This window comes from Ammospiza nelsoni, chromosome 5, assembly GCF_027579445.1.
Source record: "Ammospiza nelsoni isolate bAmmNel1 chromosome 5, bAmmNel1.pri, whole genome shotgun sequence".
NCBI classification, from domain to species: Eukaryota; Metazoa; Chordata; class Aves; order Passeriformes; family Passerellidae; genus Ammospiza; species Ammospiza nelsoni.
Window position 1 is genome coordinate 4,316,949 of NC_080637.1, and position 27,799 is coordinate 4,344,747.

General features: G+C 45.7%; 1 protein-coding gene across 1 annotated transcript in view; it reads left to right on the plus strand.

Moving 5' to 3' along the window:
* The first annotated feature begins 2,227 nt into the window (after positions 1-2,227).
* The window catches only part of LOC132073428 (store-operated calcium entry regulator STIMATE-like), a 37,519-nt gene continuing 11,947 nt past the window's right edge, over positions 2,228-27,799 (plus strand). The window contains exons 1-4 of the mRNA XM_059472498.1: positions 2,228-2,408; positions 18,016-18,064; positions 18,287-18,382; positions 20,150-20,271. Coding sequence (XP_059328481.1) covers positions 2,300-2,408; positions 18,016-18,064; positions 18,287-18,382; positions 20,150-20,271 — 376 coding nt within the window. The 5' untranslated portion in view covers positions 2,228-2,299. The remainder of the gene's footprint in view (positions 2,409-18,015; positions 18,065-18,286; positions 18,383-20,149; positions 20,272-27,799) is intronic.

Consider the following 27,799-nt stretch of genomic DNA (forward strand, 5'->3'; position numbering starts at 1 on the left):
GGAAGGACTATTTTTGTTATTTCAGTGATGTGCTGACTGAGTTGAGGAGGGACAAGGCTCCAGCCTAAACTGCCTGGCACTAATGACCTCCCCAGAACAGGGGATTCCCAAGCCCAGGAACAACACAATTCCCTCCTGTGTTGTAAACTGGACCTGTTTGGGAAGCAGGCCAGCTCCCATGATTTTCTTTTCTCATAACATTTACTGCTGGTTTTAAGGCCATCCCTCAGAGTCATATGACAGGATAAGATTTCCAGCCTCTCTGGTTTTGTAACTAAACAGAAGCTGCAAAATCAGGGAGGGAAATTTCACCATGTGACCCCAGTGCTCCCTGCAGATGGCCTCGAGGGTATTGAAATGAAAGAGAAAACGAAACCTGCCCTGTGGGGAGGAGGCTGCAGAGGGGGGTGGCAGCAGGGTTACACAGAGGAACAAAAAAATTAGATTTGAGGCTGAAGTTTGAGAACAGAACCCCAGCACTCTAAACCTGCTGGGATCCTCTCCAGCCTGGTACCCCAAACCCTGCTGTGAGCTCCCAAACCCAGCACCGCCATCCCTGCTGGAATCCCCCAATCTGGCACCCCAATCTTGACCAGGATCCCTACCAACCCTCCCCAGTCAAGCATCTCAAACTTTGTGAGGACCTCTCCAGCCAGGACAACCCAAACCCTGCTGGGATCTGCACATCCTGACACCTGAAACGCTGCTGGGACTCCCTCAGAACAGCATCTCAAATCCCAACAGGGGGATCCCAACAGGACCCCTATCCTCCCTCCCCAGCCCAGCACCCCTGTCCCACCAGGACTCCCCAACCCAGCTCTCCAAACCTCAACACAATTTCCAGCACCCCCGTTCCCCCCTGGACCTCACATCCTCATCTCCATCATCATCCCCACCTTTACCTCTGTCCTCACCCATGTCCATAACTCCTGTCCCCATCACTGTCTCTGCCTGCATCTCCATCTGGATTTCCCTCTTCATCTCCATCTCCTTCCCCATCCCCATCTCCAGTCTATCTCCAGCCTCATCTACATTCACATTGTCATCTCCATCTCTGTCCCATCGTCATCCCCACCCATTTCCATCTTCATCTCCATTGCATCCCCACCTCCTACCCCTCCACATCCACCCCTCCATCTTAATTTCCATCCTCAACTCCATGCCTCTGTCTGCCTGTTCCCACTGCATCCCCATCTCCAACCTCTTCCACATTCCCATCTCCATCTCTGTCCCCATCCTTATTCCCTTCCCTATCACCACACTCATCCCCATCTCCATTCCCATTTCCATCCCTGTCCCCATCACCACAGCCATTCCCATGGCTGCCTCTGTCTCAATGTCTGTGTCCACTGCATCCCCATCTCCAACCCCTTCCACCTCCTTCTATCTGTCTTTGTCCCTGTTCCCATCCCCAACTCAACTCCATTTCCATTCTTATTCCCATTCATCTCCATCTCTGTCTGTCTCCATTTTTATCTCTCTATCCCCTTTGTATCCTCATCTCCAACTTTTTCCCAATCTCTGCCTGTGTCCCCTTCCCCATCCCTGTCCTGATCCTCATCCCTGTCCCCAACTCCATTCCCATTCCTGCCTCCATCCCCATCCCTCTGTCTCTCTGTCCCCTTTATATCCTCATCTCCAACTTCTTCCATATCTCAATCTCCATGTCTGTCCCCATCCTTTTCCCCTTCCCCATCCCTGTGCTGATCCTCATCCCTGTCCCTAACTCAGCTCCATCCCCATCCCTGTCTCTCTGTCCCCTTTGTAACCTCATCTCCAACTTCTCCCACATCCTCTGCTCCGTCCCCATCCATGTCCCTTTTCCCGGTCCCTCTCCCCATCTCTGTTCCCATCGCATCCACATCCCTTTTCCCTGTCCCCATCCCCATCTCCATCCCCATCAATGTCCCTTTTCCCTGTCCCTCTCTCCATCGCCACCTCTGTCCCCATCCATGTCCCTCTCCCCATCTCCATCCACGTCCCTTTTCCCTGTCCCTGTCCCCATCTCCGTGTCCCTTTTCCCTGTCCCTCTCCCATCCCCATCCATGTCCCTTTTCCCGGTCCCCATCTCCATGTCCCTTTTCCCGGTCCCCATCTCCATCCCCATCCCCTCCTCGGTCCCTCCCTCCCGCCCCGCCCCGGGCGCTGCTGCGGGCAGGGCGGGCCGTGGGGCGGGAGCGGCGGCTCGGGGCCGCCTTTGTGCGGCTCGGGGCCGTCCCGTCCCCATTGCCGTCCCCGTTCCCGCTCCGTCCCGGGCTCTCCCGCACCTCTCCGTGCTTTCCCGTCCCTCGGCATCCCCATGGCCGCCCCCCGGCCGGCGCACGGCTGCGGCAGCGGAGCGCTGCTGGGGCGCTTCGGGGTGCTGCTGCAGGCGCTGCTGGCTCTCTGCGCCTTCAGCACCCTCATGCGTGAGTACCGGGGGCACCGAGGGGACCAGGGACACCTCGGTGGGATGGGGTGGGTGCCCGTTCTCTTTAAAAGCACCAAGTTTGGGTTCGGGAGGAAGGGACGCGCTGGGGATGTTCCCGAGCAGCAGCAGCAGCAGCGCCAGATGCTCCTTCTTGCAAACTCCCTAATCTGATGGTAATGAAGCTCCGCGGAAAGCGAGGCTGTAATCTCTTAAAATTGGCCGCGCTTGTGCGAGGCATTGCTCAGTCACTTAGAAAATTTTAATGAGGGGTAAAAAAAAGCTTTTGGTGTGACCCCTGCGAGTGGCCGGGGAGGAGCTGATAGAAACGGGGCGGGTGTCCGACACGGCGCTGCGTGCTGAGCGTGATTTCATTGCGCTGCGATATTGTTTTGTTGAATTTTCGCTAAGGTTTTAGGGCTTGAGCGACTGGGGAAGGAGTTACAGAGAGAGAACATGTTTTTCTGGTTACTGGGAAGGGCTGGCAGTGAGAGAAATCAGCTGAGAAAAATCACCCGGAGTGTGATTTCCAGAGCTTACCAAGTTACGCTGTAGAAAGTTCAGAGTGGATATTTGGGAAAGCTTTTTCCCCGGAAGGGGAAGGCATTGGAACAGGCTGGAGCGTCTGTCCCGGGAGGGATTTAAAATACGTGTGGATGTGGTTTAGTGCAGCACTTGGCAGTGCTGGGTTAATGATTGCACTTGATGATATTAGAATTAGATATTAGAATATAGAAAGGGGACAGAGAGACAGAGGGATGAAGATGGAGGTAGGGATGGGAATGGAGTTGGGGACGGGGATGGGGTCAGAGGCGGAGATTGGGATGTGGAAGAAGTCGGAGATGAGGTTGCAAAGGGGGCAGAGATTGAGATGGAGACGGACAGAGATGGGAACGGGGAAGAGAGGGTGAATATTTGGAAAAGCTTTTTCCCCGGAAGGGGAAGGCATTGGAACAGGCTGAATATTTTTCTGGAGCCTCGTCCCGGGAGGGATTTAAAATCCGTGTGGATGTGGTTTAGTGGAGCACTTGGCAGTGCTGGGTTAATGATTGTATTTGATGATATTAGAATTCTTTTCCAGCCTCGGTGATCCTGTGAAAAGGTGCGGACGCTGAGGCTGAAGGAGCCGTGAAAATTCCCTGTTATTCTGTGCCGCAGCTGTGTTTTGCTCAGAGCGATGTGTGTGTGTGTGTGTTACTGCTCTCAGGGTTAAGTGGTTTAGCACAAGTTGAATCAACATGCCAGAACTCGATCTGTTTTCCTTGTTTAAAAGCCTGTGGTGACAGTGAACCGAAACTTCCAAGTTTTCTGGCTAGGTAGCTGCAGATTTTGAGGTTCTCTTGCCCCCTCTGCCTTTTGGAAACCGCTTTCAAAGGCTCCAGCGCTGCGGTTAACGCCGAGCTGCCAGAGAAAATTGCAGCAAGTTCTTCCAGGGATAGCTGATACCTTCTCCAGCTGGAGCAGCCCAGTTGCAACATGCCACTGCTTGTGTTCCACCAAATATTTTCAGTAAGAATAGTGCTAATTTCTTTTTCTGTTCCTGTTCCCCCTAGTGATGTGTGCATGCGGGTTAATTCTCCCATAAACGCCATGGGGTGTCCCATAAAATCAGGGACTTGAGTAAATCATGTTGGAATACCTCTGTGGATGAGGCTGCCAGAAAATCAGCAACTCTGGGCTAACTGCTGGTGCAGGGGCTGGTATTTCTGTAAACATTAACAGCCTCTTGGTTAATGAAGAGAAACTGAAAGCTGATCCTGTGTGGTTTTGCTGTGACTCAGCTGAGGAGGAACTGCAGCCCGGCACCCCGAGGGCAGATGTGTTTGCAGCCCTGGGGTCCCAGCCATGGTACCTCCTGTGGCTGCAGCTGGGCTGGTGGTCCCTGACCCACCCCAGCTGGTCCTTTCCTGTACTCATTTCCAGCTGGATCTGCTGGAGAGGCTGTTTATGTGCTGACTCCTAACCCAGGGTGGTTGTGGGCTCACCAACAGTTTTGTGTTGGGCATCAGCCTTCAGCTTTTGGGTTGTTTCTGTGGCACATCCAGCTGGGAAGGAGAAGGATCCAATGCCTGGGAGGTGTGGAGGCCTCTGGAGCTGAGACAAAAAAACTTCCTGGGAATTTTGGTTGCACCTTCATTTCACACAGCCAGGCAGTCCCAGCTGGGTGACTCATGTAGAGTTTAGGATGACTAAATGACATCAGGTAGATCCCAGTTTAGGATGAGTCATGACATCATGTAGGATTTAGGGTGTTGCTGTTGTTGGAGTCAGCTCTTTGATACTTCTTTCCTTCAATACTTTCTTCTTTCCTTCAGTGTTCCTGTTGGTTTTATTACTGTGATTTCTTCTTTGCCAGGATGTTGCAGGCCATGGGTTAATAAGTGGAAACAACATCCATGAGGGTGGTGAGGCCCTGGGACAGGGTGCTCACTGAAGCTGTGGCTGCCCCTGGATCCCTGGCAGTGTCCAAGGCCAGGGTGGATGGGGCTTGGAGCAACCTGGGATAGTGGAAAGTGTCCCTGTCCATGGCAGGGGGTTGGAACTGGATGATCTTTAAAGTCCTTTTTGACCCAAACCATGTTACAGAATTCCTGTCCAAACCCAAACCAATGCCTTTTCTACTTTAAAGTACCAGCTCAGATATAGGAACACATGCATTTGGAGGGAAAAAAAATTCCAAATTGTGCAGAAACTGTTCAGAGCTCTTGAAAACACGTAGAGGAACTCAGACTAACAATAATGTGGCATTCTGCTAAGTTTTGCTGGTGTGTGTGCATGGATTGATCAGAGTATTCCTCCAGAATGTGAGTCCCAAGCATGGCCATTGCAAGGAGGATACATTTAATTTTTATCACACCAATTCGTATCCTTGAATTTGTGTTTCCTGGGGTTGTGGAAAGATTCTCTTCTGTCAACCTGGAAGGAAAACCTAATGGAGGAGGAAATTAGTTTTGAATGATTGAGTGGTGTGGTTGCTCCCCATTGCTGTGGATTTTGTGAAATGGATCCTTTTGAGTGGTGAACACAGGACCCAGAAGTAAATGATGCCTGGCCTTGGCAGGGAGTCAAGACAGCTGTTTAATGGGGTTTTATTATTATGTCAACTACCATGAGCAATAGTGGGAACAGTTCATTTTAGCCTACAAACACTCTTTGCTTTTCCAGCAAGGTCTTCAAGGCTGTATTCAAGCCTAATCCCGGTATGACCAGAGCTTGCTCTGTTTGCAGCTTTGCCCCATTTGGGAGTCAAATGGCAAAGAGGTGTCACCCTTTCCACCTGCCTGGGTGGCTGTGGAGCCTCTTTGGCTGTAAGGACAGTCCTGGAACTGATGGCAAACACTTGAAGGCAGAGGAGCCCAGCAGCTGTGTGTGTGTGGTAATCTGGATTCCTGTGCAAGACCCTCCCCTGGGGAGGTCGTGGCCGTGAGGAGTGGGGATAATTGTGCAATCCCATCTGAAGCAGTTTGCAGTGCTTTTCCTTGAGCATCACCCAGCTGGGTGGGGAAAGCTCCTTGCAGTTACCTCAGCTGCCAGGGCTGGGTGAGCCCCTGCAGTTGCTGCTCTTCTCTCTCCTCTCTCCTCTCTCCTCTCTTCTCTCTTCTCTCTTCTCTCTCTTCTCTTTTTTTTTTTTTTTTGAGGAAGGGGTTGTTACAAATGATTAAATCGTGAGCCAAAATTATCAAAAATTTAGCAAAGATTTGTTAATTTGTCCGCGAGACCAAAGTTCGGTCGTCGAAACCACCACAGCCAAAAAGAGTTCAGTGTCGAGCCTGGGATCCAGACCGGGTGAACCTGGATCTGACCTCCAGAGTGTCAGAGTCTCCCCAGTTCACACTCGAGGTTTTATACAGTTTATTCTGCCCGAGGCAAAGATGACCAAATGTTCTTTGTGTCTCTTCACGTGCATCGCTGTTGCTTTCCATGTGCAGAGCTGGACAAAGGTCCCATCCAGGTGTGCCATTGGTGTCAATCGACTCTGGAGAAGCCATGTATTCAGATATATCAGGATGGTTATCTGGACAGATGCAATCAGCAAGGTGATAATTGCTCTTAGGTGGCTCCCCGACAACCATCAAAGCTTCTATTCTTACCTTAAGGCATTGATCATTATCTTAACTTGTGTCTGGGAACTAGTTGAATCTGAATAGGACAGCTGCTGCCAGCCAGGGTGGTCAAAAGACATGGTTTGGATTTCACAATATTTTATACCCTGCATTAATAGCATGAATTATCCCTACCATATATTACAGGGTTCTAGACCAGCAAAAGTTGTCCAGGTTTGCACAGGGGACAGCAAAACTCTTTGAAATGAGGGAAGATTTTTTGTACAAATTACATCCATAGCCTTCTTTGTGAATTAACTAGAGTGCAGGAGAAACGCATTTGGGGAGTTAAAGAATTTTTGTCTCTGTTGTGAATGGAAAAAGTTTTCCCTGGAGCTGGTATCCTCATTTTCTACTCTACCACAAACATTGAGGAAACGCATGAACCTTTGTTTTTCTTCCAGCTTTTTCTGAAACTGCCTTGGCAGTGCTCTGAGCTGCTGGATGAGGTGTAGTAGCCCTTGTGATGTTGGCATGAAAATAGATGTTGCTCTTGGAAAACACTCCTACTGCCAGGCAAGGAGAGCCTGTCTGGACTGAGCTCCCACAGCCCCGTGGGAAATCTGGTTTTCAGCTGTACTTTTAAAAATGTCCTGATCCTGCCTCGTGTGACAGCAGCGTCCCTCTCTCCTGTTGCATGTCACTGCTGGACATGCTCTTCCAGCACATCTTGCCTTGAGCTTAGTCTTAAGAAGTTTGCAGTAGGGACCCTGGTGCTGACCCCAGGCAGGAATTGGTGCTGGAGATGCTCTTTGAGCACCTGGGATGGTGTTCCAGACATTGGTCCAAGTAGCTTGTCCTGAGGCAGAGCCACAGAATGGGAATTTGCCAGAAAAAGAAACAGTGTCTCTGTGGTGGAAAACAGTTGTCAGAGAGCATCAGAAGTATCCCCTTGGTCTGTGGCCTGTGTTTTCCTGGTCCCTGTGGATTTTCCAGCTGAGCTTTCAATGTTGATTTTCTCCTGGATGGTGAAGTGGGAGAGAGCATCCTTGTGTTGAGAAGTGTCTGAACTTTGAGAGGGAGTCATGGAAGCTGTTGCACTCATCTCCCCCAGATAAATCAAACTTGACCCACCTTTTGTGACTTTTTACTGGGTCCTTTAGTGATAGGGAAAGGGGCATTGGTTTCAAACTGAAAGACGATAGATTTAGACTAAATACAAGAGGAATTTTTTTACAATGAGGGTGCTGAAACAGGTTGCTTAGCAGAATGATAGATGCCCTATCCCTGGAAACATTCAGGGTCAGATTGGATGGAGCTCTGACCAACCTGGTCTAGTGAAAGGTGTCCCTGTCCATGGCAGGGGGTTGGAATGAGGTGACCATCAAAGGTTCCTTCCAACCCAAACCATGCTGTGATTGTGACCCAGTGCTAAGTTCAGGGTGGTACATAGTTTAGTTTGTTGTCCATAGTTTGTTGTAGATATGGTATTTGTCCATAGTTTGTTGTAGATATGGTATTTGTCCATATTTGTTGTCCATAGCTTGTTGTAGAAATGGTATTTGTACATAGTTTGCTGTAGAAATGGTATTTGTACATAGTTTTTGTAGATATGGTATTTTGTATGTAGTTTGTTGTCCATAGTTTGTTGTCAGATGCTGTACATAGTTTGAAGAGAAGTGCTGTCTCTGTGCTTCAAAAGTATCCTGAGTGCTTTCTGATTTGTGTTTCGACTTGACACTGAAAATCCCTCATAAGTGTGGGTGAAAGTGTGAGTCCCTGCCAAGAAAAAGAAGTAGTAAATGCTAGAGCACTTGATCTGTCCAGCCTTCCATTCTGTTCTGAAACAGATCTGCCCAAGACACAAAACCACTGCAGCTTCCCGTGCCCAAGGCAGGCTCTGCTGCCTTTGCTTGCTGTCACACAAGTGCATGACTGTGTGTGATTTTAATTGTTCACACACAAGAACATGCAAATTCCAGCTTCACCCCTGTAAATGCTTTTGCCTCTAGAGAAAAACAAAGCCTCAGAGGTTAACTGTGTCTGGCAGTGTGGAGCCTGGGTCCTTGCTGATTTACATGTAGGTTTGTGGGTTAAGCTGCACATGGCAGGGCTCTCAGCACGTTTCTCTTCTGCTTCAGTACATCTGAAAACTGGCTGAGCTGGAGAACATGTGTTGCACTTTGTGGGCTGGAAGGTCTGTGCAGCACTCAGTGTGCTTCATTAAGCTGCACACAGCTTTCCACAAAGCTTTAGAATTGCAGCTGTTGGTTGCTCTGACCTCTCCTTGGCTGTCGCCCCTCAAGCGGCCGAGCTGAGCGGGGGGTGGGAATGATTTATTTTTAAAAATATGGATATTGATCTAGTACCAATATCCAGGTGTGATGGACAAAAACTCTCTAACAGTTTAGAGTTAGAAAGTGTGTGTTTATTGTACAGGTGATTACAAAGTCCTTTTATCTATACAAGTATTGAATATCCAGAACACAAATGCATATTCATCACTTTGGTACATCCCATTCCCAATATGGATATTGATCTAGTACCAATATCAAAAACTCCTTAACAGTTTAGAGTTAGAAAGTGTATGTTTATTGTGGGATAGCTCCCAAATACCACAATTTACAGGTGATTACAGAGTCCTTTTATCTATACAAGTATTGAATACCCAAAATACAAATACAGAATCATAACTTTGGTACATCCCATTCCCAGCTTCCTATGGTAATTAGTTCAAAAGCTATTAAGCATTTGTTCCTTAAAATGGGTAGGTGGTCCCTTTTGTGGGGAGGGGTCCCAAAATGAAGAAGTAAATGAAGTCTTCTTCATTCTGACCTTTCTACCTTTTCAATGCAAATCTGACAAATGAACCCTTGGTAGGACTCCCATTCCCCATCTTCAATTGGTTTCAGAACAGAGGAGGTCACAATTGTCTTATATTCCTAAAAGCTATTTATCAATTTCTATATTTTTCATTATAAACCCAGCTAACCAAACATTGTGCTGACAAGCAATTATTAGTTAACTACTAACTCATAACTTCATCAAGGCCTACCTATTTATTTTAATTAAACTCCAATAAAGCTTAACTCTAACTAAAATCTTAGCTCCTCTAAAATCTCTAAATTCCTTAAAGTTTATGTCTCAGGGAGCTCCTGGTTTCTGAGAGAACAGGAGCATTGGGGAAGATAAGAAATGAGCTGGCAGAGTAGAGCTCCATGAGAAGTTTCCTGTGATCCTTCACCTTGCACCTTTCTGAGTTGGTTCTGCCACGTGTGGTGAGCAGTTCATGTTATGGGTGACTTAACCAGACAAAAATCTGTACAGGGAAATTAGTATTTTATAATTATGAGGTGGAGCATGCAATGCTTTAAGGAGTCTCTTAAATTTACAGCTTGTTTGTTTAAGCAGCATTTGTAAGAAAACTGTATGGCAGAGGGGCTTTAATGATAAAAGCTGGGTTGGGGTAAAATGCTGTCTTTAATAATAAAATGGAGTAGAAAGTACATGATGGTTAAGGTCCCTTCCAACCCAAACCATCTGTGATTCTATGACAGCTGCTTGTGCACCACTTCATTCTTCAGGTGGTGTTCTCTTAGTGATCTTGGATTTTATTGCCTTACTTTTGTCTTTCCTTGTCTAAACTCCATTTTCCAAGGGACTGGCTTGCAATGCTTTATATGGGGAGTCGCAACTGCCTCCCCAGGATGTTCTGCATTGAGTTGGAGCCCAGCCTCAGTCCAGGTGTCCTCCAGGACCTGCTGTGTCAGTAAATGATGAGTTCTGTTCAAAACATGCAAAGCACAACTGGTGGTTGTGTCTCACAGCTTTGCTTGGTGACCATCTGGCACTCAGCTAAAATAACAGCTTTAAAAATCTGTGAAAAAATAAGACACAAAGGGTAGAGCTTCAGGCTGAGAACCATGCCAGGGTCCTCTGTGGCCTTCATTGGGGCAGCTGGGGTCTCCAGAAGGATGAGTGTTCCTTAATGCTAAAAGGGAGTAGAAAATACATGATGGTTAAGGTCCTTTCCAACCCAAACCATCTGTGAATCTATGACAGCTGCTTGTGCACCACTTCATTCTTCAGGTGGTGTTCTCTTAGTGATCTTGGATTTTATTGCCTTACTTTTGTCTTTCCTTGTCTAAACTCCATTTTCCAAGGGACTGGCTTGCAATGCTTTATATGGGGAGTCACAACTGCCTCCCCAGGATGTTCTGCATTGACTTGGAGCCCAGCCTCAGTCCAGGTGTCCTCCAGGACCTGCTGTGTCAGTAAATGATGTGTTCTGTTCTCAATGTGCAAAGCACAGCTGATGGTTGTTGTCTCACAGCTTTGCTTGGTGACCACCTGGCTAAAATAACAGCTTTAAAAATCTGTGAAAAAATAAGACACAAAGGGTAGAGCTTCAGGCTGAGAACCATGCCAGGGTCCTCTGTGGCCTTCATTGGGGCAGCTGGGGTCTCCAGAAGGATGAGTGTTCCAGCTGAGGCTCCAGAGCAGCCTGCTCTGGTGGAATTGGAACGGGATGTCTTTAAAGACCCTTCCTGTGAAAAATGCATTTATTTTATGATTGGTTTTTTGCAATATTATATGTGTTGTGTTAGAAAGTTATGCTGTATTAATTCTCTTAAGTAGTGTGGTAAATATAGTTTTAGGTTATAACATAATGTTAAAATAGAAACTAAGTTATGTAGGATACTTTTTTTAAAGAAAGGACTCACAGTGAGACAGCAGCCACAGGACACCTGAATCTTTCTGAGAAAAAGAATTTATTGCTCCATTATCAGGAGAAACGAACTTCTTCCTGCCTTGAAGGCGCTGTTGGGATTCAGAGGAAGAAGTTGATGATGACCAGGCAGAATCCTGTATTTAAATGGAATTTATGCATCATGTATGAGGTGTATGAATATACAACAGGGTATTGCTTTTAAGGGTTAATCCTTTGTTAATGTGGGTCCTTTCTCGTTCTTATGCTGCCCAGAAAAGGTACCCGGACTGTGCATAACTCTGTCTCTATTGTCTCATATTGTCCTAATTCAAATTGTCCAAATTGTTATTCCTCGAATTGTATTACTATTTTTATAACCATTTTATTACTATTAAACTTTTAAATTTTAAAAACAAGCGACTGGCGTTTTTCACACTTCCCATCAAACCACTCAGTGATTCCATGAACACCATCTCAATTTCTGCTCCTTCCTCTGCCAGTTTTGCTGGAGGTGCTTTCATCCTCCTCACAGGTACCAGGCTCTTTGGGAGGGAATACAGAAAACACCCAGTGCAGACCTGAGGATGGAGGTCAGCAGCAGTCCGTGCCCTCAAACCACTGACAGCTGCTTTGAGGAGGAAAACCAGGACTTTGGCTGCTCCCTGAACTGATGGGGGATATAATTTCACACTTTTCTGGCTGCTCTCTGCAAACAGTGGCTGCTGCTGCTTCCTCCCATTGTGTCTGGGGTCGAACTGTCTGAGTGGCTGCATGCTCAGGCTAAGAATAGTGCAGACCCCAGGGTTTTGGCTCTGTATCCTGAATGTTGGCTTCTTTCCTGCCTGGGGCTTGGAAAGAGCCTGGGAAAGGGTGTGTCCTGCAAAATAGGTTGAGATGTGTTATTGGAGACTGTACTGCTGAAAATAACACAGGGGAAGAGCTGCTGTTTCCTCCCTGGTACAGTAGCTCCAAGTCCTCTCTGGCACAGGCCAGAAATAAAGTCCTGACCCTCTTGCTAATGGGATGTGGCCCTGGATATGGGGTTTATGGCAGTCAGTTTAGTCCCCTCTTAAATGCAGGTGGCAGTATCACCAGTTTGGGGCATCTCTGACTTTATTTTTGATGGACCTTTCCCAGTTTAGGTGTATTAATGCATCTAAAAGTGCTTTTATATCAGGTTCATTTTCAGTATCCACCCCACCCCAGGCCTGCTGCTCTGCTCAGTGGGGTCTGGCTTGGATCCCTGTAAATCAAATCCCAAAAGTTCTGTCAGTTGTGTCAACGCCTCCTTCCGAAACCTCAGCTTCAGACTCCTGTGGTTGGTTGCAGTGAGATCTGTCAGAGAGGTGGTCTGGCTCTCAGCCAAGCATGTCTAACCATATCCCAGGAAGATAAGTTTCCCCCTATAATTTTGGGGAAATCCAGGGCACAGGGAATATTCCTCTGTCTGCTCTGGGGTGCCCTGACCTGCAGGGCAGCTCTGACTCTGACCCCCATTCATGGAGAAAGTTTTCCAGACTTCAAGATAGACCAGAATCCACAAAAGTGTGCAACAGATTATAGAGAGCAGTGTAGGTGTATCACTTGGTGAGAAATTGAGGTTTTGGGATTTTTAGTGTGTTGTGGATGGAAGCAAGATGGAGGGCACAGGGTGTCACCCTGGGTTTCTCCTTCATGCTGCTTGTTCCTCCTTCTCCATGGGTTTGGGTGATATTTTGTAATTGGGCAGGAAAGTCTACATTGCAGCTCTGTGGGATCAGTTATTGGGTTAAAAGGGAAAATAATCCAGGTGTCAGTTCTTAATTGGACAGTTGAGTCTTAAAAGCCCTTGTAACAAGAGATTCTTGGCCATTTTGTGCCTTCTAATGAAAAGGTGCCCAACTCACAGCAGTGAGACTGTTTTACTGATAAGAAATAATAAACATTTGAGTCTGAACATGAACTGCCATCTCAAGTGCCTTCAATCCAGACCCAGAAAAACCCACAACTGGGACCCCCACAGAAACCTGACTTGGTAGCCTGTTTTGCTGATCAGCAGCTGGTTGATGCTGCAGCTAATTCTGATTAAATTAGGGAATTTATACCTGTGATGCTGCACAACTCTGCAGCAGATCTGCCTGAATGCAGTGTGGGGTCAATGGGGATGCAGGGAAGAACAGCATGAGGGAAAGAGCTGCTGTTGCTACTGTCCTTGTCTTAATAAATTTTTAGAATCAGAGAATTTGTTTAAAAGCAGAAGTAGGCTGTGGGACATTGACTATGACAAGCTCTGGTAATTTCACAGCATTTGTCTTTGTGTAGGGCAGGAAAGCTGTCTGTCCCCTTTCTGCTGCATCAAGAGAACAAACACCATTATGAATATTAACCTCTGTATTACTCTGGAAAAAGAGTGAGGACAGCTGTCAGTGTGCTTTTATCTTTCTGACTATTCCCAGATCTATCTTGAAAGACTCCAGCAAATTTTTTTTTCTTTTAACTTTTCACAAGGTTCTCATTCAGTTGTCAGCTTCCACCCAGCCTGGTGGTTCTGAGGGGATTTCAAACATGTACAATCTTTATCGTCCTTGGCTGAAGAGGAAGGGCTGGGAAGTGTTTTATTTCCTGCCCTCCCCTCTCTGTGCTGTGGTCAAGGGATCTCTCAGATTGTCCCTCATCTTCTTTCCCTTCTGGTTCAGCCTCACAGCTTTTTGTCTGCAGGGGTGGAGTGGGGGCTTGTGAGGGCAGAGCCTGCTGAAGGCCTCATCCCAGAGGCGCTCTGCTCATGTTTAATGGGACAGACCTGGCTCCCCTTCTCCTGGATCCTACAGAATCTCAATTGCTGCCATTACATTGCAAAGGTTCCATATTGGTGTCTCCTTAGTGCAAGAGTTTCATACCTCCTTGATGTTTCTCATAGACAGCTTGTCCAAGCACTGACTCTTCCTTCTTCTCCCAGCAGCCAACTGACTCCAATTCCTCTCAACCAACCCATCCAATCTTTTATAGCACTCTTCTTCTCATTGGCTACAGCTGTGGCCTGTTAAAGTCAGGCCTGCTCCTAATCTTTAATAATTAGCCCAGCTGCAACTCCTTAGGGGTAAGATTACTTTCTATACTACCTTTATTTACTTATATTCTATCCCCCTCCACGCAGTCACAGAATGGTGAGCACAGATTGGATCCAGTGCCACCTCCTGCCATGGGCAGGGACACCTCCCACTGTCCCAGGTTGTTCCAAGCCCCGTCCTGCCTGGCCTTGGGCACTTCCAGGGATCCAGGGCCTCACCACCCTCACAGGGAAGAATTTCTTCCCAAGATGTGCAATAACATTGCTTCCTTGCACATGGACACAGCTTAGAAGGGAAGCAGCATTAAAATATTCAGTACTGTGGTTGGGGACACAAATTCCTGATGCCTTCTGATCTAGAGCAGCTGCTTTCCAGTCTCATGTTCAATCTAATTAAATTTAGGTTCTCTTCCATTTTGTGCAACTCTGCGTGCAGCAAACTACATTTTAAATTTGTTTCAGGTGTTTTTATGGAGTTTGATTTGGTTATAGGTGCTAGAACTCAAATATCACCTTTTTTTTTTTTTTTGATGCAGAGATTATTTCCCTTAAAGTAAATATTAAGGATGGACTGGTCTCTCTGAGCCAGGGTAGCAAACCCACCTGCAGCTGGTGGAAAACTGAGTGATTGGAAACACATTTTGAGAAGAACAGAGGAGATTTCAGCCTTTCTCCAGCTGATCCAGCTGAGCCTGTGCCTGTGCATGCCATGGCTTGTCTCTCTGCAGCATTTGGAAGAGGGGAGGGAAGCTTTGCTGTTGCTGCTCATTCTCCAGAGCCCTGCTGTGCTCACTGAGCACAAAGTGCTGCTTCATGGAGGGCTCCATCATCTCCTGGAGTCTCCAGAGATGTGGTGCTGCTCCTGTGGATTTAACATCCCCCCTAACCCCGGGCCACAGCTACCAAACAACTCTGCTCCCTGTTTAAGCTCTGGTAATCTTGGCTGGATTTCTGGTTTAATTTGGAGCCAGCCTGCTGCAGCTCTGCACAGTAAATGCCCTATTAAGCAGTTAATTATTTCTCTATAATACCAGCTTTTATCTTTAATACAACAGTTTTACTGTCTCTGATAATTACACAGTCTCAGATAACTCTCTTAAATCTAATGAGGCATGACAAGCTGTGTTCAACAAGGCACCACACCATTAACTTCTTACCTCTTACTTGTCATTTTATCACACTGAATTACTGTGTTTCTAGCCTGAGTGGCTGTGGATACATAACACGTCACTTCTCATTAAGAAAATCATGAAAATCACCCCTGGTGCTCCTGTGGTTGGGCTAGTGGTCAGCTGGCTGGCCTGAAGACTCCTCCAAAAGCTTTTTTTCAGCATTGTGCTCTTTGCCCCCATCAGCTGAGGGTTGCTTTAAACAATTCTGGCCCCTTTGGTCCATGGCTCTGATGCTTGTGGGTAGGTGAAATGAAAATTGGCTTTTGAAGGGCATCAGTGGTGATGGATCTTGTCTGAGCTGATGGCAGTCATTGCTGCAGGAATGGCTCATGGTGGGATTCCGCTGGGTGAGGGAAACTGGTGGGTTTTTTCTGGACAGGGGTAGGACAAGCTGCTGCAGCAGGGTCTGGTGGGACTTGACTGGTGCCTTGTTACTCATCACTGGCAATAACGGATCAGGTTTTAACAGTGCTGGTTTTCTGTGGATTTGAGACTGGCACCAAATCCCTGCATGTGCCTGACTAAATCCTAGGATTAGGGGAGATCACAGGACTGGGGAATGGTTTGGGGTGGAAGGGACACCTTAGAGACTGTCTTGTTCCACCCCCTGCCATGGGCAGGGACAACTCCCACTGTCCCAGGTGGCTCCAAACCCCGTCCTGTTGCAGACATCTTTTATGAAGAATCCTTTCTTAGGATTTTTCCTCCTGAGAAGCTGAGAGGCCTCAGGAACAAAATGTAAACAATGGTTATCTGCTGCTGTGGAATGCAACAGGTGCATCTGTGATTTGTGTCAGGTGGTTGTTTCTAATTATTGGCCAATCACAGCCCAGCTGGCTCAGACTGTCCAATACACAAGCCTTTGTTATCATTCCTTAGTTTTCAATTCTTAGCTAGCCTTCTGATGAAATCCTTTCTTCTATTTTTTAGTATAGTTTTAATGTAATATATATCATAAAATAATAAATCACCCTTCTGAAACATGGAGTCAGATCCTCATCTCTTCCCTCATCCTAAGACCACTGTGAACACTGTCACACCATCCAACTTGGCCTTGGACACTTCCAGAGGTGGAGCAGCCATAGCTTTTCTGCGCTACCTTTTCAATGCTTCCCCATCCTCACAATAAAGAATTTCTCCCCAATCTCCCACCTAAATATCTCTTCTTTTAGTTGTACAAAGTTCCTCATTGTCGTTTCACCCTTGTATTTTCATCTATGGCTCTGTCACCTTGCCAGTAAAACCAGGACAAAGCTGCACTTCTGAAATGTCAAGGCTCCTGTCAGGGAAGTCCCTGCATCCTTCCATGCTGGATCAGGAAGGCATTTCCCAGGGGAAGGAGCCCAGGCTGCCTTCGGGGTTATTATATTTGTGGGGACCCTCATGGCAGGAAGGAATGATGGATCTGACTCCATGCCTCAGAAGGCTAATTTATTATTTTATGATGCTATATTATATTAAAGAATGCTGTACTAAAGAATACAGAAGGGATACTTACAGAAGGCTAAAAAGATAATAATGAAAACTCGTGACTCTTTCCACAGTCCTGACACAGCTTGGCCCTGATTGGCCAAAGAGTGAAAACAACTCACAGCAGAATCCAATGAAACAATCACCTGTGGGTAAACAATCTCCGAACACATTCCACATGAGCAAGACACAGGAGAAGCAAATGAGATAAGAATTGTTTTCACTTTTTTCCTGAGGCTTCGCATCTTCCCAGGAGACGAAATCCTGGCAAAGGGATTTTCCAGAAAATATGACTGTGACAACGCTGGTTGCTTTGCTCCAGGCCAGAGAACAAAATCATGGAATCATTCTGGCTGGAAAAGCCATCCAGGATCATCAAGTCCAACCATTAACTCAGCAGTGCCAAGCCCACCCCTAAACACAACATCTGTGTCTTCTGGACACTTCCAGGGACAGCAATGCCACCACTGCCCTGGGAAGGTCCCTTGGCTTTGTTCAGCTTTAAATTTACAAATGCTCAGGATCCTGTGTCACTGTCATATTTTCTGAAAAATCCTCTTTGCCCAGGATTCGTCTCTTGGGAAGCTGAGAAGCCTCAGAGAAAAAGGAAAACAATATTATCTGATTTGCTTCTCCTGTGTTTTGCTGCTTTGGAAAGTGGTTGGAAATTGTTTATCCAACAGGTGGTTGTTTGATTGGTTTCATGTGAATTGTTTTGATTTAATAACCAATCAGTGCCAAGCTGTGTCAGGACTCTGGAAGGAATCACAAGTTTTCATTAGTATCTTTTAGCCTTCTGAAAATATCCTTTCTGTATAATATGATATGATAACGATATAATATTATAATGTAATGTAATAATGTAATGTAATATTGTAATGTAATAATGTAATATAATAATATAATATAATGCTATAATATTATAGAAATATAATATAATATAATATAATATAATATAATATAATATAATATAATATAATATAATATAATATAATATATACCTTCTAAGAACATGGAGTCAGATTCATTCCTTCCTGCCACAAAGAACCCCAGAAAATGCCACAGTCCTGCAGGGTTTTTGGGCTGCTTTTGCAGTGCAGGGGGGTGCAGGCTGCACACCTGGAGGGTTCACCTGGGTAATGGAACCTCTCTGATTCTCTTTGCAGTGAAACGATTTAAGGAGCCAAAGGCAGAGCGGCGTCCCTGGAGGATATGGTGAGATTTTTTTAATTTGAAACTTGAAAAAACTGTGTTTCTAATATTTTTTTTCTCTTATACTAACAATCTTCTATGCCCCCTGGGTATCCTGTATGACATTTAATTGTTGAATGAAATGTGCTGCTGCTTTCCCAAGGAAACTTCCATAAAGTAGCTGGTGCTCCTTAGAAATAAAATTTCCTGCTTGACTCCCTCAGAAAATCTTGGTTTTTCCTCCAGGTTCTATGATACCTCCAAGCAAGCCATAGGTGCCCTCTTCATCCACTTTGCCAATGTTTTTCTGTCTGATCTCACTGAGGAGGACCCTTGCTCTCTGTAAGTACACAAGGCACTTGCCTTCATGCCCTACGCCTGTCAAGGGGAGAATTGTGTTGGGAATGGTGATGAGCAGTGGAAATGGATCCATCTGAAGCACTGCATGGGGATAAACCCTGCTGAGCTTGTTTTTGTGCTCTCTGTTGCCTTCTTTGCTGGTCCTGTTTGGGAGATTTCTAAACCAAACTCCAGAAACTAAAATTTTCTAAAATGCTGAAACTAAATTTTTATCTGCAAAGTGTCTGAAGTAAAGGTGGGACTTCTACATTTACTTCAGACCTTTGCAGATAAAAATTTAGTTTCAGCATTAACCTCATCTCATTTTGAGAAACTCTTTTAGGTTTCAAAATGCTCCTTAAAACCTTCTGGCCCATCTCCTTTTTATATTAAAAATATTACATTTATAATTTTTTTTTAATATATAATCTGCACCTTGATATGTTTCTTTAAGCAGACACAAGCTTGGCTAGGGCTGCACATAACCTCTCAAATAATGTATTGTTGTTTTTTTTTTAAACAGACAGTGTTTTAAAATAAACCCTCTCATGCTTATGCTGTGCCCTTTGGGTGTGTTGTTTATTTTTCATGTGTGTTTTATGTTTCCCTGCACTGCCTGACTTGTCATCCTGAAGCAGCTCAAAACCCTCCAGCCCTGTCCCTGTGTCCTGCCCAGAATAAACCACCAGAGCTCCATGTCTGCATGGAATGCTCTGATTTTCCAGCAGCTGGAAGCTGTAAAAAGCCAGTCTTGAGCTTTTGGATGTAGAAAAACTTAATGTTATGCATTCAAAGTGGATATCAAAAGCAGATTGCTGTTTGCAATTTCTTGGTTCAGAGGCAGAGTTCTGGAAAAGGAAATGTTCACTGCTGTAGCCCTGTGCTTGGCATTTTCTTCATCCTGTAGAAATCTGGCAGAAAATATTGCAATAATGGAAAACTGCATAAAAAACCACATTAGTCTATGTGATTTTTTTTTTTTTTTTTTTTCTTTTTGGAGTTCATTAAATTACCAAGCCCTGGATTGGAGCTTGGACCCTGCAATCCCCAGAAGGTCCCTGCAGCTCTCCTGCCTCTGGCACTCTGCCCAGGGACCCTTCAGCATCCAGAGCTGCAGAACTCAAACCCATTGAGCCAAAATCTCCTGGCAGGGATGGGTTCAGCTCCTGGATCTGCAGTGGGACCTGAACTTGAGGTGTTTGGGACCTCAGGGCTCTTGCTGCTGAGCCAGGGCCCATCACCTCTCCCAAAACCTGCCTCTCAGTCTGTGTCTCTGCTTTTGGGAGCCTCTTGCAGCTGCTCAGAAAAATGGACTTTTTGCCTCTTCTGCTGCCAGTTTGTAGAGTAGCTGTGGTGCCCAAAAAGCTGCCATTTTCTTGTGTGAAATTCTGGGGACAGTTTGGTTCTGTTTCCTCTGAAACTTGAGATTCCTTTTTTTTTTTTTTAATTAAAAAAAATACGCTGCAAGTGGAAAATCTCCTTTTTGCAGGGGGTAACTTTTAAGAAGTATTTATTGCTATATGAATAAATAAGCAGTGCCAGAGAGTTGGTGGAGCCTGTCCCTTCTCTTCTGCACAAGCTTTTAAACTAAGAAATTGCTGGTAAGGCTCAGAAAAATGCAATAAAAGAGAAAGGAAGCGAATTTGGATTGTTAAGCAGGCTTATTTAAAATCTTGGAGTTTTAAAATTAATTTCCATTATGAAATTAAAGATTTTTGAATAATACTTAAGCACACTGAAGCTGAAACCTGAATTTTTCTCTGCTCTTAGCTACCTTATTAATTTCATCCTGGATGCCACGCTGGGGATGCTGCTGATCTGGCTGGGTGTGAAAGTTGTCTCCTGGATTGTTCAGCACAAGAAATACACATACCTGGTCTTTGGGGAGTATGGTAGGTGTCACCTGCTCTGCCCACAGGGGCTTGGTGTGCTCACACCTGGGAATGGGAGCAGGAATGGCAGGAGCTGCAGTCTGGGGCTGGAATGGGAGCAGTGTTATCCCTTCCTCAGGGAGCCCCTGAGGGTGAGTTAAATGCTGGAACCACCCTGGAAATGGGAGCTGGAATGGGAGCAGTGTTATCCCTTCCTCAGGGGGCTCCTGAGGGTGAGTTAAATGCCAAAACCACCCTGGAAATGGGAGATGGAATGGGAGCAGTGTTATCCCTTCCTCAGGGAGCCCCTGAGGGTGAGTTAAATGCTAAAACCATCCTGAAAATGGGAGATGGAATGGGAGCAGTGTTATCCCTTCTTCAGGGAGCCCCTGAGGGTGAGTTAAATGCCAAAACCATCCTGGAAATGGGAGCAGTGTTATCCCTTCCTCAGGGAGCTCCTGAGGGTGAGTTAAATGCTAAAACCACCCTGGAGTGAAGCAGGGGGGTGAGGAAAACCATGTTCAGGAAGCTGAACATTTCCTTGGGTGTAAAATATACCCCAGGGCATCTTTGTGGTAAATTAAGGTGTGTAAAGTTCTTTCTGGACTTCTGTGGGTTTTTACCTCCCATCTCCATTGAGAATATGGAGTTTTTCTTGCATTTGCCTTGAGCTGTTGTGGGGATCAGCCAGGCACAGTCTGACCCTAAAAGCTGAGTTTTCAAGTGTTGCCTCTTTCTCTTTAAATTCCTGCCTTGAGATGGAGAAAAAACTTCCAAAAAGCTGCTCTCAGCCAGCCCCACTAGAGGGTAGCAGTTCCCTTCCAAAAGAGCAGAGCCAGATTGCTGGAGAAGCTGCAGGAAAAGGGAAAAATTAATGCTCAGCCTATTTTACATTACATCTGATGCACAGATGAATTCTGTCCTATTTCAGAAAATACATCTTATTCATAAAAATTGCAGTCTTGCCATTAAGATGTTAATCATGAAGTCTGTTCTGAAGTTAGTCTGGGTTTTTTTTTTTTGTGTTTTAAGTAGCTGGTCTGGTATTTGAGCTGGTGAAACTTGGACCCAGCTGGGATCAGTTTGGGGACCCCAGTGCCCTGTGAATTTCCTCAGGCTCTGCAGATGGGTCATGGCAGAGGGTGAAGGGCCTGGCTGGGTTTGTGAGGCAGCAAAAGCAGCTACAGACTGGGAATGAGATGATGTGGGCAGGGCTGGCTCTCCTCAAGCCTGAGAGGGGCTTTCCAGGCTGATCTCCAGAGCAGTTTGAGCATCCTGACAGCAGGCACTGGGTGGGGGCAATACCTTCTGTATTTTCCCTTTTAGCTCCTCCTTTATAATGGATCCCTAAACTTGGATGAGACAGAAGAATATAATACAATAAATATAATAAATATAATACAATAAATATAATATAATAAATCATAAATTATGATTGATATAATATGTGATATAATATGTGACATATGTGATATACATATATATATATATATATATATATATATATATATATATATATACTATATATATATACATAATATATAATATGTATATATAATATACTATATACTATATATTATATACTATATATTATATATTATCCAGATATTCTTAGTTCAGGAACTGGAGTTTTTCCCCTTTGGAGCAACAAGGACTGGAAGCCCAAGCACCTCAGGACACAGCTTCAGCTTTGTGTGCCACGTCTGCAGTTGAGCAGAAGCAAAAAACATGAAAAGTGTCTTGGCAGAGCAGGGATGAACTTCTGTTGAGCTGTAGCTGGCCCCTCATTAGGGCTGGCTCAGACCACAGAAACAGCTCAGTCCTTTGAGAAAATCTTGCTTTCATTAGTGAAAAACAAGTTTGTGCTGTTGCTTGAATTTGGATCTTGGATTGGGGGTTAAATATCTCATCCATCAAGTACAGTTTTTGGGGCAGGTCTCTGGCCAGAGTGGCCCCAGTGGAAAATACAGGTGGGGAGACAAGTGACATGTCCAAGGCAATCCTGTGGCAGGGCTGGGGAAGGAAAACACTCCTGCCCTCATCTCTGCTGTTAAGTAACTTCCAAAACAGTTGGGAAGACGCTTGTAAACTTTGTACGGTTTGATGCAGGCTCCAGGAACATGATTCATTTGCTGGGCTAATTGCTGTACCAGACTTCTGCTCCTCAGGAGAATTGAGGGAAGCAACATAAGTCCTGCAGAGGAGAAAGCCAGGGGAGCACAAAATCCATGTTGCAAACAGCAGTCAGTGCCACTGCTGCAGCCATCAGAACAGAAGGGTTGTGATTTTGTCCAATACCCATCTTCCTGCATCAACCTGGAGGGGGAAAAAAAATAAATCTGTCACAGCTGTGTCCTTCCAGCAGCCCTGCAGCTGATGCAAAGCACTGCAGCTGTCCTTTGGTGTGGGCTGCAGCAGTTCCTGCTGCTCTCTGGTTGCTTCTCCTGCCTCCACAGCCCTGGCTGGCTCCCCCTGTGCAGCTGCAAGAGCTGCATTAATGGGGAAGTAAAGTAAAGTAAAGGGGAGGGGAAGCACCTAAATCTATGCTGCTATTTTAAGCATCCAGCTGTCCAGAATTGTTTAGAAAAATCAATTATTTCCATATTTCCAAAAAGCCAGGAACAGGCATTCTGAGATGAGCCTCTCTTGTGCCTGAGCTCCTGGCCAAACACTGCTGCAGCCAGGAATGACCTGTTTTACAGCTAGTGAGGAATCAAAGGCTCCTGTTTGCTCATGTTAATCCATCTTTTGCCCAAAAGCTCCTGATTACTCTCTGAACTGCCTCTAAGCACAGGAAACTGCATTTTGGAAAGTGCTGTCTCTTCTTAGGATGCCTCAGGATCAAAGATTGGGCAGTGTGTTCTTGGCACAGGTGGGCTTTGGGCAGTGAGGGTTGCCTTACACCTACTCAGAGCTAACAAACTCCTACCCCTGGAGGTGTTGGAGGCCAGGTTGGATGGGACCCTGAGAAACTCCCATGGCAGGGTGTGATGGTGTTCACAGGGGTCTCAGGCTGAGGGAAGAGATGAGGATTTGACTCCATGTTTCAGAAGGCTGATTTATTATTTTATGATATATATTACATTAGAGCTATACTAAAAGAATAGAAGAAAGGATTTCATCAGAAGGCTAGCTAAGAATAGAAAAAGAAAGAATGATAACAAAGGTTTGTGGCTCGGACACAGAGTCTGAGCCAGCTGACTGTGATTGGCCACTAATTAAAAACAACCAACATGGGCCAATCACAAATTTACCTGTTACATTCCACAGCAGCAGATAACCATTGTTTACATTTTGTTCCTGAGGCCTCTCAGCTTCTCAAGAGGAAAAATCTTAAGGAAAAGATTTTTCCTAAAAGATGTCTGTGACAGCAGGGTGTTTGGAGCTAGGTGATATTTTTAATGTCCATTCCAACCCAAACCATTCTGTGATGATTCTGTGAAATTCCACAAATACACCATTGCTGTAGCAGGTTATAGGAGCTGTTCCTGTAGGGAACCATCACAGGGAGGAGAACAAAGCAGAGTTAAAGCTTCTAAAGATGTGGGAGATGGATGCCCAAGTTCTTGGAGGTGCTGTTGGGTGGGACAGACTGAGCAGGGGACGTGCTGGCTCCAGTCAGGGTGTGCAGATCAAGCCTGACTGAGCTTTGTGCCTCATCTCCAAGCTGGTCCAGCTCTCTTCTCCCTCCCCATGGCAATGAGCAGCTCCCTAGAGAACACCTTTGTATGGCTGCAGTGCCCTGACATTTTAATTGTGTTCAGTAATTCTCCAGCATAACTTTAGAAATACCCCAGTATTTGTTTTAAATAAGCAAATGCAATGAATTTGCATTGAGAGTCAGATTCCTGCAGTGTGCAAGTCAATTTTTCTAGAGGAGCATTAAGAAATGAGGGGGAGGAAAAGTGTTCTCAGTGGAAAATATCCCTCTGGATGCCCATCTGGATGTTGACTTGTGGCTGTGGTCACTGGCTAGCTAAGCCTGATGCTTTGTTCAGTGTCTGGAAATGGAAAGGCATCCTGCTTGGAGGCCTTCAAAGTCTGTTTAGTGGCCTGTTGAACTCTTCTGGTCAAATTTAGTTCTAGGAGAACGTGCTCTGTGCCAGCTGCTGAGTTTAACTGAGGACCTGTGTAGGCTGAATCTGGCCCCGTGGTGATGCTGTGCAAAATTTCCATAACAAATATTCCCACGTCCTGGAGCAGCCAAGGGAGCTGGCTGCTAATGCCTGAGGAAATACTGCTGGAAATGGAAATAGCTCTAACCTGAGGGGCTGCCTGTCCTCAGCCTGCTGGGCTTTTCCGTCCTAGGGCCAAGGGGGAAAAGTGAGGAGAGGGCTGAGGGTCCTGCTCAGGGACTGAGTGTGTGGTTGGGTCTCTTGCTCTGAGCAGGGGTTTGAGGAGAGGAAAGTGTTTGAAAGCAGTGGAAGCTGTACTGGGTGACAGGCTGGGGGTAGGAAAAGTCAATAAAAACTTCTTAGGAGACACACAAATGGTACCACCAAAACCAAGGGATCCAATTATCGGTGCCAAGTACAAAGGGCAGTGTCACAGACATATTTTCATGAAAAATCTTTTCTTTAGGATTTTTCCTCCTGAGAAGCTGAGAGGCCTCAGAAACAAAATGTAAACAATGCTTATCTGCTGCTGTGGAATGCAACAGGTGCATCTGGGATTGGTCTCATGTGGTTGTTTCTAATTAATGGCCAATCACAGTCAGCTGGCTCCGACTCTCTGTCCGAGCCACAAACCTTTGTTATCATTCCTTTCTATTCTTAGCTTAGCTACTCTTCTGATGAAACCTTTTCTTCTATTCTTTTAGTACAGTTTTAATGTAGTATATATCATAAAATAATAAATCAAGCCTTCTGAAACACGGAGTCAGATCCTTGTCTCTTCCCCAATTCAAGAACCCCTGTGAACACAGTCACACGGTAGGAAACAGCAGTGAACTCTGAATTGTGTGAAATGTTCACTTGCAGGGCAAACCCAGGTTTTTAGAGATGGGAATGTGATGAATCAGAGCAGCCAGGTGGGTCCAGTGAACACCCCAGGCCCTCTCTGGCATTTTCTGCACCTGAACTAAAATGATTGAACCATAGAATGGTGTGGGTTGGTGTCAGAACCCAGGAAATTCCTCTGGCTGCCCTGGAGGACTCGAGCCCCTGCCCAGGGGGCTCAGAGAGCCTGGCACAGAGCCCAAGACCCCTGTGCCTTTGATTTAGCCCTTGGAAAAAACAATTACCGACCTTATATGAAGAATTACAAGCCACGAAAGTTTAAGTAGCGTGATAGTGAATTTATCACAGGATGAAAAATTGATTTTTGGGGTTTTTAGAATGGGGGTTCAAGGAGCAAGACAGAAGAATCTAAGTGTGTCCAACCTTTCTCCTTCTTCTTCTTGGCCTCCATCTTCTGCTCTGAATTTGGATGACAGCAACTCTGCTCCCTGCAGTTTGAATATCCACAAGGACCAAAGATCCAGAGCAGGGGTGGTGACACGGCACCCTGGGGACAGATTCCAACTGGGCACTCACTTTTCTCTGCTTCAGCAATGACCAGTGACAGGGTGTCCAGGGAAGCTGGGAATGCCCCATCCCTGGAAGTGTTCAAGGCCAGGTTGGATGGGTTTTGAACAGCCTGGTCTAGTGGGAGATGTCCCTGCTCACAGGATCCCTTCCAACCTTTCAGGTCTCTTGCTGGTCACGGTGACCCTGAGATGTGTTAGAAAGTCTCTTTTCCCAGCCCAGCAGTCAAAGAAGGAGTCAGAACTCTTCAGCTCTCAGTCTCAAGGTTGTTTATTGTATCTTATCTATAAAATTCTTTCTCTTGTCCTGCCAAGGTCTGCTCAGCAAGACAGACAAAGGCACACTGGCCACCCTCAGGGCAGTGTTATCTTTTTATACTAAAAACTACATGTACAATATTTATAATTACTTCCCAATACCTATCACCGATGTTAGCCAGTGAGCTTCTACTCTAAACCAATCTGTGAGTGCCAACATCACAGGAGAAGATGGATGCCAAGAAGAAGAAGAAGGAGAAAGGCTGGACATGCCCAGATTCCTCCATCTTGGCCCCTGAACCCCCATTCTAAAAACCCCAAAAATAAATTTTTCACCCTGTGATAAATTCACTATCACGCTATTTAACCATTTGTGGCTTGTAATTCTTCATATAAGGTCGGTAATTGTTTTTTCCAAGGGCTAAATCAAAGGCACAGGGGTCTTGGGCTCTGTGCCAGGCTCTCTGAGCCCCCTGGGCAGGGGCTCGAGTCCTCCAGGGCAGCCAGAGGAATTTCCTGGGTTCTGACACCAACCCACACCATTCTATGGTTCAATCATTTTAGTTCAGGTGCAGAAAATGCCAGAGAGGGCCTGGGGTGTTCACTGGACCCACCTGGCTGCTCTGATTCATCACATTCCCATCTCTAAAAACCTGGGTTTGCCCTGCAAGTGAACATTTCACACAGTTCAGAGTTCACTGCTGTTTCCTACCGTGTGACTGTGTTCACAGGGGTTCTTGAATTGGGGAAGAGACAAGGATCTGACTCCGTGTTTCAGAAGGCTTGATTTATTATTTTATGATATATACTACATTAAAACTGTACTAAAAGAATAGAAGAAAAGGTTTCATCAGAAGAGTAGCTAAGCTAAGAATAGAAAGGAATGATAACAAAGGTTTGTGGCTCAGACAGAGAGTCTGAGCCAGCTGACTGTGATTGGCCATTAATTAGAAACAACTCTTATGAGACCAATCACAGATGCACCTGTTGCATTCCACAGCAGCAGATAAGCATTGTTCACATTTTGTTTCTGAGGCCTCTCAGGAGGAAAAATCCTAAAGAAAAGATTTTTCATGAAAATATGTCTGTGACACTGCCCTTTGTACTTGGCACTGATAATTCCCTTGGTTTTGGTGGTACCATTTGTGTGTCTCCTAAGAAGTTTTTATTGACTTTTCCTACCCCCAGCCTGTCACCCAGTACAGCTTCCACTGCTTTCAAACACTTTCCTCTCCTCAAACCCCCTGAACCCTCCACTTTGGGTGTGACTGAGCCTTTTTCCTACCTGCTCTGTGCACACCAGTCCCCAGAAGAGTGTAAATAAAGCTGTCTGGCAGCAACACTTGGGCTGTGCTGACAGCTTGGTGCATTCGGCAGCCTGGATTGAGGCTAATCCTGTTGTGTGCTAACAGCTCCAATTCCTCAGGCACTGCTGCTCTGCTCCCCAGCACCACTGGGGTTTGGGACACTTTTCTGTGAGGGACTCCAGGGGTTCTTGGGCTGCTCCAAGGAAGTTTTGCTGGTGCAGGGAGCACTGGGAATGCTGCTGGAGGAGAGCAGTCAGAATTCAGTGGGTGCATCCTTTGGAGCTGTGAAATACGCCAATCACTTGTTTTTAAAATTTTAAAAGTTTAATAAAATGGGTTAAAAATAGTAATACAATTAAAGTAATAATAATTTAGATAATTTGAATTAGGACAAAATGGAACAATAGAAACAAAGAGTTACAGATGGTCTGGGTACCTTTTCTGGACAGCACAAGCCTGA